The sequence below is a fragment of the Pecten maximus genome, chromosome 10 (assembly GCF_902652985.1).
Source record: "Pecten maximus chromosome 10, xPecMax1.1, whole genome shotgun sequence".
NCBI classification, from domain to species: domain Eukaryota; kingdom Metazoa; phylum Mollusca; class Bivalvia; order Pectinida; family Pectinidae; genus Pecten; species Pecten maximus.
Window position 1 is genome coordinate 32770795 of NC_047024.1, and position 12776 is coordinate 32783570.

Below are 12776 nucleotides of genomic sequence, written 5' to 3' on the forward strand. Positions count from 1 at the left end.
CTGAGAGAGGCTCTCTACCATCATGTTTACTCCTACTCTACTGAGGGAGGCTCCCTACCATCATGTTAACTCCCTCACTACTGAGGGAGGCTCCCTACCATCATGTTAACTCCCTCACTACTGAGGGAGGCTCCCTACCATCATGTTAACTCCCTCACTACTGAGGGAGGCTCCCTACCATCATGTTAACTCCCCCATTACTGAGGGAGGCTCCCTACCAGCATGTTAACTCCCCCATTACTGAGGGAGGTTCCCTACCATCATGTTAACTCCCCCACTACTGAGGGAGGCTCTCTACCATCATGTTAACTCCCCCACTACTGAGGGAGGCTCTCTACCATCATGTTAACTCCCTCACTACTGAGGGAGGCTCCCTACCATCATGCTAACTCCCTCACTACTGAGGGAGGCTCCCTACCATCATGTTAACTCCCTCACTACTGAGGGAGGCTCCCTACCATCATGTTAACTCCTACTCTACTGAGGGAGGCTCCCTACCATCATGCTAACTCCCTCACTACTGAGGGAGGCTCCCTACCATCATGTTAACTCCCTCACTACTGAGGGAGGCTCCCTACCATCATGTTAACTCCTACTCTACTGAGGGAGGCTCCCTACCATGAAGGTTAATTTTCCTTAATCTATGCTTAATTATAAGTTGTAAGATTGAAAAAATGGCCGCCATGGCAGCCATGGCAAAGTTTTGAAGATGCCAAAAAAATAACAACACTTTGTTGGCTCCCCTTCTTTAACATCCCTATCAATTTTCAGCCAGTGAAACTGAAAAAAAAGTTCAAAATATATTTTTTTTCAAGATGGCTGCCAATGGGGCCACCTTGGATTTCGGACAGTCCTGAAAAGTTACAACACTTGGTCAGGACCATGTTAGGATCATTTCAGGTAACTTAGGGCTGAATCCCACTGGTGAAACTTGAAATGTGAAAAGTTTACAGAAGGCATACAGCAACGGACGAAGCACGATGGCTATATATCCTCCTGAACCTTTCGGGTCAGATGACCTATAAATCACATTTCCACTATTGCGCTCAAATTCTCCACTACTGTAGAAAGACGATAGCTAACAAATAAGTTTACACAGAATGTCTTCGTTACAAATTTAATAATCACAGATTATATACAATGTCAGTAGGAGCGAATTACTTTGACACAGATAAACAGTCTCTGACCATGAACATCCATGTAAATCACACACCAACACATTGCTAACATATCGCCATACTGAGTTTCATACACAGCTAGAATCACTGTAGTATAGCTTTAATGACATCATACTTATTGCAATTCCTGAAACAAATTTAAGAAAAAAATGTGTGCCAAATTATTTAAAAATCGTCCATTATCGATAAACAATGATTTTGACTAATAAGATGCTCTATTACTAGAGGAACATGAGCTTGCTGACAAGTTGTACAGCTTCATAAAATGTCATAACTAGAAAAATCATAAAGTTATTGACAATGTAAATGTCTTTACCAGACAAATCGTGAAGTCATTAACAATGTAAATGTCATAACCACACACATTGTACAGTTATTGACAATGTCATAATCAAACAAATTATACAGTTATTGACAATGTCATAACCAGACAAATTATACAGTTACTGACAATGTCATAACCAGACAAATTATACAGTTATTGACAATGTCATAATCAAACAAATTATACAGTTACTGACAATGTCATAACCAGACAAATTATACAGTTATTGACAATGTCATAATCAAACAAATTATACAGTTACTGACAATGTCATAACCAGACAAATTTCAGTTACTGACAATGTCATAACCAGACAAATTATACAGCTACTGACAATGTCATAACCAGACAAATTATACAGTTATACTGACAATGTCATAACCAGACAAATTATACAGTTATACTGACAATGTCATAACCAGACAAATTTAAAGAGATGACAATGTCAGAACAGTCATCTAAGTACATACGTATAAACATTGGATGTAAAAAAATAAATAATAATGGCACAGTCGAATACAATATCAATGTAATCAAAATTCTAGAAAATCATTTGAAACACATCATAAAATGTAATAATATTTTGTAAAAATTTGAACAAATATATTTAGCATTTTTGTTCACTATATACAACTATGGAGATTTGACAAATATTACTAATAGGGAAGGTCTCATCTCTACAAACTGTGGATATTTCAATGTATGGACATACTTTCTAACAATCTCTCAATTTCTTACAACCTGTCTTTCGGGTCTGACAAAATCAAGTCTTAATATCAAATGGTACATATAACTTAACTCCAGCATTGGTTATAGAAAATTTGACCATACAACAATGATGACGGGCCACATGACACTGATGACAGGTTCACATGACATCCATGTGACACTGATGACAGGACCACATGACACTGACGCCATGATCATGTGACATCGATGTCACTATCATGTGACACTGATGACAGGATCACATGACACTGACTCCATGATCATGTGACATTGATGTCAGTATCATGTGACACTGATGTCGGTATCAGGTAGTACTGGTGCCAGAACCACATGACACTGATGCCATTATCACATGGTACTGATGTTAGAATTTCTTGACAGTGATTCCAGGAACATGTGACATTTGCTCCATTGTCACATGACACTGATGACAGGCCAGGATCATGTGACAATTATGCCATAATCACTTTATGGCATTGATGCAAAGATCACAATGCCATGACACTGATGCCAAGATCATATAACATTGATGCCAAGATCATATGACATTGATGTCAAGATCACATGACACTGATGCCGAGATCATATGACATTGATGTCAAGATCATATGACATTGATGTCAAGATCATATGACATTGATGTCAAGATCACATGACACTGATGCCGATATCATATGACATTGATGTCAAGATCACGTGACAGTGATGTCGAGATCACATGACACTGATGCCGATATCACATGACACTGATGCCGAAATCGCATGACACTGATTCAGATATCATATAACACGGATGCGGACATGACACTGATGCTGAGATCATATGCCGAGACAATATGACACTGATTCTAACATCATATGACACTGATGACGACATGACAGTGATGCCGATATCACATGACACTGATGCCGAAATCGCATGACACTGATGCCGACATGATATGGCACCGATACCAAAATCATATGACACTGATGCCGACATGATACTGATGCCGAGATCATATGATACTGATGCCGTATCACATGACACTCGATGCCGATATCATGACTGATGCCGATACCATATGACATTGATGCCGATATCACACGACACTGATGCCGAAATCACACGACACCGATGCCAAGATCATATGACATTGATGCCAAGATCATATGACACTGATGTCAAGATCATATGACACTGATGCCGATATCACACGACACCGATGCCAAGATCATATGACATTGATGCCAAGATCACATGACATTGATGTTAAGATCATATGACACTGATGTCAAGATCATATGACACTGATGCCGATATCACACGACACCGATGCCAAGATCATATGACATTGATGCCAAGATCACATGACATTGATGTTAAGATCACATGACACTGATGTTAAGATCATATGACACTGATGCCGATATCACATGACAGTGATGCCAATATCATATGACATTGATGCAGAAATCACACGACACTGATGCCGATATATCATATGACATGGATGCCGATATCATATGACACAGATGCCGACATCATATGACACTGATGCCGACATCATATGACACTGATGCCGACATCATATGACACTGATGCCGACATCATATGACACTGATGCCGACAGGACACTGATGCTGATATCACATGACATTAATGCTATAAGTAATATGCCGTTACTGACAAGATTTTTAAAATAGATTGTGATGATCATGACTTTATCCAGCTATCGGTATGCACATCACCTACACAACACATAGAAGGATTACTTTTTCTGTCATTTCCATTCAAAATTATCCGTATTGCACTTAAAAATGTAATTGAAATATTTAGGCACACCACAACCTGTAATGGACCTCTTTAAATACTTAAAAATTACAAGAAATATTACAATGTAAAAACTAAAAATGTTTGTCATGATAAGCCTGCTGTATAAAAATAATCAGCAACATGTAAGTATATTGATCAGTTGATGGTAGTATAATGATGCAAGTACCTATATAGCTACTTACAAATACAAATTTTAATGTAAAAATAGTTTCTCATAGTTACCGGTAAAAATAGCATTCACACCTGTATTCATTGATTGATGATACATGTCAAGGAAATCATGAAAAATAAAAAAAACATTTAAGTATCTGTCAATAAAATAACTTCTTAGATTTCAAGATATCCTCATTATCAAAGGAATGGAGGTCATATTTTGATGTTGATAAAAATGCTTCATAACCACACTAATTTTGTTAAAAATAAACTTTTTGAGAGAGAGAGATATGAAGAAAATCAAAACAAAAACATTGACCGTGGCGTATACATTGTATCTCATTTATACACATTCAGTCATTAAAAAAAAAGTTCTACAAATACCCTTGCCTTCCAACCTACATTCTATGATTATGGACATGTAGAGGTGCAAATGAAGTTCATCAGGAAACAGACGGACGTTAGCAATTATCCTGGTAAGAATCAAGATGTGTGAGAAAAAAACATCATATTTCTTAAGTTTTGGAAAAATTCTATTTTCAGTTCAGTGTCTTTGACTTTCAGCCAATCAAGCCGATATTCAATCTTGTCAAACTTATGTTTCATCAAAATGTGGTTTAATACCACAGCAAGAGTAATGACATTGTGTACGACAGCATAATTCTATTATTAGTAACATTGACCTTAATCATTGTACTATCATGCTGATATAAGATCGTGTCCAAGTGAAGTTTCAGTAAGATTTTGTCAATAATACGACAGCTAGAGTGATGTGAGAGAGGCAGACAGACAAATGAGGCAAACAAATTTAGCCCCTACTACACTTACAGGAAACATCTGACTTATTAAATAAATTAGAAAGAGTTTTCATGTGACTAAAACTAATGCTATCTTTTGATTATAAAATGATATTTGTAATAAACTGTACATTGTCCATCAATAATGGAGCTTAAAACACCTGAGTTAGAAATAAGAGTTTGGCAACAAAGTTCTGAGTAGAGAGTGCATTAACAGTACAGATTGTGTAGGTTTGTACATATAGACCCAGGTATTCATACACAAGTTGAGAAAGTGCAAATTGGATCAATTAAGCTTCCAAAGTACCATAGATACCTAAGGTTTAAACAGTAGTAATAAAGAAACTGGAAAATAATAATGCATGTCATTTTTATTTGTTTAAAAGATTAAAATGGCATCATTGATCCTTATAGAGTGATTCTTAAAACTTGACGAAAACTTGTTTCCTAAGTGTTGTAAAATGAAAACAAATTATTATTAAAAACAATTCATAAACTAGCTATAGATATATAATCAGGGGAACATGTAAACCTTACATTCAGCATTTCGGCCAATGACAGTTTGTCTTTTTGCAATTGTGTGAAGTGAAATGTATTTTTTTTTTAACAAAACAGAAAATGCTTTGGTAATCCATTTGAACAAAGTTTTATAGACCACCATCGCAGCATGCTTTTGGCTAAATTCCATGACTATAGAAATGTTGGTTATTGAGTGATATTTTCCAATAAATGACACAGTTAAGAATCAGGACTGGGTCGACTACATGTGTTTGACACAGCCAGAATACAGTACAAATAATATCATGATATTGATAACAACATATTTTTTTTTTTTAAACTTCCATTTACAGAAACTGCAGAATTCAGTAAGCACAAGGTAAGTTATGAATACAATTAAGCTGCCACAAAGAAACAGAGATAACAGGTACAAATAAATGTACATATCATTATATCATACATCTGTATATGTATTGAAACACTTGGGAGTCATAACAGTCGTAATTGAGTGAAATGAAAATTCTACAGAATAGATGTGCTGGTGTTAATCATACATCACATTATTGTATCTATTGTTCAAATTCGAAAAGAAATTAATCAAATCATGAGACAATAACATAAGTCCCATGATCATTGAAATAGTTACCAGGGTATGTGACTATTGAAACAGTCACATGACCAATGTATCACATCTCCAATGAAATAGTCACAGGAGTACTGAAATGGTCACATGACTATATGTCCAATGAAACAGTCACACACTTACTGAAATAGTCACATGATTATTGAAATAGTTATTTGACTACCGAAATAGTCACATGACCAATGAAACGGTCACATAACTACTGAAATAGTCACATGATCAAAATAGTTATGTGACTATTGAAATAGTCACATGACCAATGAAACATCACATCAACAATGAAAAAGTCACACGAATACTGAAATGGTCACATGACCACATGACCAATGAAATAGTCATATAACTATTGAAATAGTCGCATGACTGCTGAAATAGTCACATGACTGCTGAAATAAGATGTAGTCACATGGCAGGTATCACTTCGACGTAGCCTCAAATAACACTTTAGATAAAAGATGTCAACACAGTCTGAGAATGAATGTCACATTTATGAGCACATATAATTAAGACACGTGATTCCAATCGATACATACAGATACCCTAATATCAATGTTATGACGACATGTATGTAAACAATGCTGTGATTGGAGGATAACTAGTGTAAGATACTGTCATATTTAGTGGAAAATAAATACTTTAATATCAACTGAATATCCAAAACAAATAAATGGTTGTTAGTTAATGTGACACTAACTTTAAGATTGGCTGAGGTTAGCACCTGTTGTGGTAAAACCATGGTAAGTTATTTTTTAATGGAAATGCATATCTCATTCATTCATAAATATTCCTCATAAATCATACAACAAACATGTATTCATACAAATGCCATTTGGTAGAAAACTGAACCTATACATTGTACATAAGTTGTTACTATTTATAGCACTGTATATCAATAACAGTCTGGCTACACTTGCCTTGTGCTATTACACTGTTAACACAGCGAGTGTTCAACATCCAAAGGAAACTTCTCACGTACGACATATTTTTTGAATTTTTTTTTTGTGGATTCAATTGTTTGAAGGTTCAAAATTTATTCTTAAATTGAAATATTAAAAAAACCTGTCTGGCCCTGAAGGGCCCTTTAATCCACGGTGACCACATTATCCATGGTGACCACATTATATGGTAGAAAGAGCCTTTAATCCATGGTTACCCACATCACATGGTCCTGAAGCAATGCTTAATTCATGGGGGTCACATGGCTATTTGTCTGGTCCTTAAAGAGCCTATAATCAAAGGTTACAAACACCACATGGTCCTGAAGCAGCCTTTAATTCATGTATGCCCATATCACTTGGGCCTGAAACAGCCTCTTATCCACGGGTGCACACAATAAATGGTATATATGCTCCTTGTAGACTGGCCCTGAGAGGACCCTGAATTGTCTTGTGTATTTGTGTCCGCACCACACGAGCATGATGCCGCATGGTGCTACATATCTCACGTGTCCACTGGCCTGTATGGAACATTAGCTTTCTGTTCTTTAGATTGATTTGAAGTCTTTGCTTTAAATAAGCTTCTGTTCACCGACATTGCCATTGGCTGTGACACATGGCCACCACCCTCTCTATGTCGAACTAAAATACAAGTCTCAGAATTATTGAGTCCATTTTCTTGTGACGATTCCAAAAATTGAACCTGATCCTGAAACAATAAGTGTGACATGTTTAGTTGTATTAGAACAATGGACTATTGTTAACTTGGGATTTATTGCATCAATATCAAATTGAAAGAATTCCCTTAATTTCACCATAACTCTTTCAGTAACAATATAATGACTCTACATTAACACAATACTTTTATTGATTTAAAGCTCCATAAAGACAGATTGTTTTAAAAGAATATGTCAACGTCAACTGATTTTAAAATCTATACCAGCACAGATTGTTGTCTCAACATGATTTAAAGCTCTTTACTGACCCAGATTGTCTCAACATGATTTAAAGCTCTATACAGACCCAGATTGTCTCAACATGATTTAAAGCTCTATACAGACCCAGATTGTCTCAACATGATTTAAAGCTCTATATATATATACTGACCCAGATTGTCTCAACATGATTTAAAGCTCTTTACTGACCCAGATTGTCTCAACATGATTTAAAGCTCTTTACTGGCCCAGATTGTCTCAACATGATTTAAAGCTCTTTACTGACCCAGATTGTCTCAACATGATTTAAAGCTCTTTACTGACCCAGATTGTCTCAACATGACTTAAAGCTCTAAACTGGCCCAGATTGTCTCAACATGATTTGTTTTAATTGGTGGTCTTGTATAATCAGGTATCTCAGGTATTCATGAACCCTTAAGAATATACCAGAAAAAATACTTACACGATTTTTATTAAAACGAAAAATTCTCCAAAGTCTGGAGGAAGTAGATGACACAGAGTTGATTGTTTCTGTGCTTGTCTTTTGATATGTAGGATTGGCAAAATTGAGTGCCAAAAATTCCCCATTATCCACATTATATGCCTGCCTTCTGCGTCTGAAAAAACAAGTTACCAAGTATTATGTGAATAATTCAAAAACAGGAAGATAGAATTACCTGAATGATTCAGTCAATCTATCTGATCTAGGGTAAATATACACCATTCATTATAAAACAACCTTTGATGATCTGGATAAACATGGCTACATTCCAAACAAAGAGTGATTATGATCGACTGAAGGCAAGAATAGTCTGTTGTATATTTTAAGTACAGGACCAAAAGTTACATACTCTATGTTATTACCACTATTTGAAGAATTAGCTTCTCTTTTTATGTTTGAAATTTAAAGTGAATAAATAACTGATTGCATCTTGAAGAAATTCTATTGTACTCCTCCTATTGTACTCCACCGATTGTACTCCTCCTATTGTACTCCTCCTATTGTACTCTTCCTATTGTACTCCACCTATTGTACTCTTCCTATTGTACTCCACCTATTGAACTCCACCTAATTGTACTCCACCTATTGTACACCTCCAATTGTACTCCACCTATTGTACTCCACCTATTGTACTCCATCTATTGTACACCTCCAATTGTACTCCATCTATTGTACTCCACCTATTGTACTCCACCTATTGTACTCCACCTATTGTACTCCTCCCATTGTACACCTCCAATTGTACTCCACCTATTGTACTCCACCTACTGTACTCTTCCTACTGTATTTGTACTCCACCTATTGTACTCCACCTATTGTACTCCTCCCATTGTACACCTCCAATTGTACTCCACCTGTTGTACTCCTCCTATTGTACTCTTCCTTTTGTACTCTTTCTATTGTACTCCTCCTATTGTACTTCACCTATTGTACTCTTCCTATTGTACTCCACCTATTGTACTCCTTCTATTGTACTCCACCTATTGTACTCCTCCTATTGTATTTCACCTATTGTACTCCATCTATTGTACTCCACCTATTGTACTCCACCTATTGTACTCCTCCTATTGTACTCCTCCTATTGTACTCCTTCTATTTTACTCTTCCTATTGTACTCCACCTATTGTACTCCACCTATTGTACACCTCCAATTGTACTCCACCTATTGTACTCCACCTATGGTACACCTCCAATTGTACTCCTCCAATTGTACTCCACCTATTGTAAACCTCCAATTGTACTCCACCTATTGTACTCCACCTATTGTACTCCTCCTATTGTACACCTCCAATTGTACTCCACCTATTGTACTCCACCTATTGTACTCCTCCAATTGTACTCCACCTATTGTACTCCTCCAATTGTACTCCACCTATTGTACTCCTCCCATTGTACACCTCCAATTGTACTCCTCCTATTGTACTCCACTTATAGTACTCCACCTATTGTATTCCTCCAATTGTACTCCTCCTATTGTACTCTTCCTATTGTACTCTTCCTATTGTACTCCACCTATTGTACTCCTCCTATTGTACTCCTCCTATTTTACTCCTCCTATTGTACTCCACTTATAGTACTCCACCTATTGTATTCCTCCAATTGTACTCCTCCTATTGTACTCTTCCTATTGTATTCCTCCAATTGTACTCCTCCTATTGTACTCCACCTATTGTACTCCACCTATTGTACTCCTATTTTATTTCACCTATTGTACTCCACCTATTGTACTCCTCCTATTGTACTCCTCCTATTTTACTCCTCCTATTGTACTCCACCTATTGTACTATTCCTATTGTACTCCACCTATTGTACTCCTCCTATTGTACTCTTCCTATTGTACTATTCCTATTGTACTCCACGCCATTTATTGGTGTAAACTTATTGATATATTTCTATACCGTTGGTGCTATTTGATGCTTTTTGTGATAAGCAGTGTAGTCTGTGGTGTATAAGTATTTACAACCAACAAGTCAGGTTTTTTTGACAGGAACATACCTTTTATAGATGCGACAGGCCACCACACTGACCACTATGGCCACCAGGACGATGACCACACCTACCACCAGCATCATCCAGTTACTGCTTACTGTAATGGTAACACAGTCAATAGATTAAATCATAATTACATCAGATTTCAAAACCGTTTCAGTAACATTCTTGTTTGAAATTGTCTGAAATATCTGTTCTAAATACATGCACATTGAATTTCCTAATTAAAATCATACATCAGTATACAAGATTTACATGCACACTAACTTAAGAATTGCTTTTCTCTTAGTTTGGGATAAAACTTTTACCTGGACTTGCAGCCTTTACTATAGGTGGCTGCTCACATAGCCCTTGTGAAGCATCTTCTGCAGAGCATTCCCTGTCAAAATGCATCAAAGTTAAAAAATCATATTTGATCATTTTTATTGTGATTATCTATAATCAATTTAGAAATTAGCTATCAAACAAATATTTATAGACAAAAGAAAAATAATCCTTGTTCTTCTTAAAATAAATATATTAATTACATACAATGTATATGAACTAAGCCTGTTTCCTAAATTTGACAAAAAATAACACTGCCAATTTAAGTCATCTGGAGAACCCCACAGTACTATAGTGCCTCTGTACAAAATAACTGTAAAACAACTATTTTATGAAATACATTGTACTTGTAATCATTGCATGGCTGTCAAAAATATTATCACCCAACATGACAGACGATCTGATACCACACATGAATATAATAAAACACTGGCGATATTGTCTGTACTCACCTTTCAGACCGCCTGGTGGGATTAGGATCAGTACAATAAAACACTGGGAATATTGTCTGTACTCACCTTTCAGGCTGTCTGGTGAGATGAGGATCAGTATAATAAAACACTGGCAATATTGTCTGTACTCACCTTTCAGACCGCCTGGTGGGATTAGGATCAGTACAATAAAACACTGGCAATATTGTCTGTACTCACCTTTCAGACCGCCTGGTGGGATTAGGATCAGTATAATAAAGCACTGGCAATATTGTCTGTACTCACCTTTCAGGCTGTCTGGTGGGATTAGGATCAGTATAATAAAACACTGGGAATATTGTCTGTACTCACCTTTCAGGCCGCCGGGTGGGATTAGGATCAGTATAATAAAACACTGGGAATATTGTCTGTACTCACCTTTCAGGCTCTCTGGTGGGATTAAGATCAGTATAATAAAACACTGGCAATATTGTCTGTACTCACCTTTCAGGCTGTCTTGTGAGATGAGGATCAGTATAATAAAACACTGGCAATATTGTCTGTACTCACCTTTCAGGCTGTCTTGTGAGATGAGGATCAGTATAATAAAACACTGGCAATATTGTCTGTACTCACCTTTCAGGCTGTCTTGTGAGATGAGGATCAGTATAATAAAACACTGGCAATATTGTCTGTACTCACCTTTCAGGCTGTCTTGTGAGATGAGGATCAGTACAATAAAACACTGGCGATATTGTCTGTACTCACCTTTCAGTCTGTCTTGTGGGATTAGGATCAGTATAATAAAACACTGGCAATATTGTCTGTACTCACCTTTCAGGCTGTCTGGTGGGATTAGGATCAGTACAATAAAACACTGGCAATATTGTCTGTACTCACCTTTCAGGCTGTCTGGTGGGATTAGGATCAGTATAATAAAACACTGGCAATATTGTCTGTACTCACCTTTCAGGCTGCCTTGTGGGATTAGGATCAGTATAATAAAACACTGGGAATATTGTCTGTACTCACCTTTCAGGCTGCCTTGTGAGATTAGGATCAGTATAATAAAACACTGGGAATATTTTCTGTACTCACCTTTCAGGCTGTCTTGTGAGATTAGGATCAGTATAATAAAACACTGGCAATATTGTCTGTACTCACCTTTCAGGCTGTCTGGTGAGATTAGGATCAGTATAATAAAACACTGGCAATATTGTCTGTACTCACCTTTCAGGCTGTCTGGTGAGATGAGGATCAGTATAATAAAACACTGGGAATATTGTCTGTACTCACCTTTCAGGCTGCCTTGTGAGATTAGGATCAGTATAATAAAACACTGGGAATATTTTCTGTACTCACCTTTCAGGCTGTCTTGTGAGATTAGGATCAGTATAATAAAACACTGGCAATATTGTCTGAACTCACCTTTCAGGCTGTCTGGTGAGATGAGGATCAGTATAATAAAACACTGGGAATATTGTCTGTACTCACCTTTCAGGCTGTCTGGTGAGATGAGGATCAGTATAATAAAACACTGGC

At 36.7% G+C, this 12776-nt stretch overlaps 1 protein-coding gene across 1 annotated transcript in view; it reads right to left on the reverse strand.

Annotated features, from left to right (window-relative positions):
• Positions 1–1101: 1101 nt before the first annotated feature.
• The window catches only part of LOC117335371 (low-density lipoprotein receptor-related protein 4-like), a 137373-nt gene continuing 125698 nt past the window's right edge, over positions 1102–12776 (reverse strand). Inside the window, 4 exon segments of the mRNA XM_033895327.1 lie at positions 1102–7783; positions 8473–8626; positions 10507–10597; positions 10809–10879. Coding sequence (XP_033751218.1) covers positions 7580–7783; positions 8473–8626; positions 10507–10597; positions 10809–10879 — 520 coding nt within the window. The 3' untranslated portion in view covers positions 1102–7579.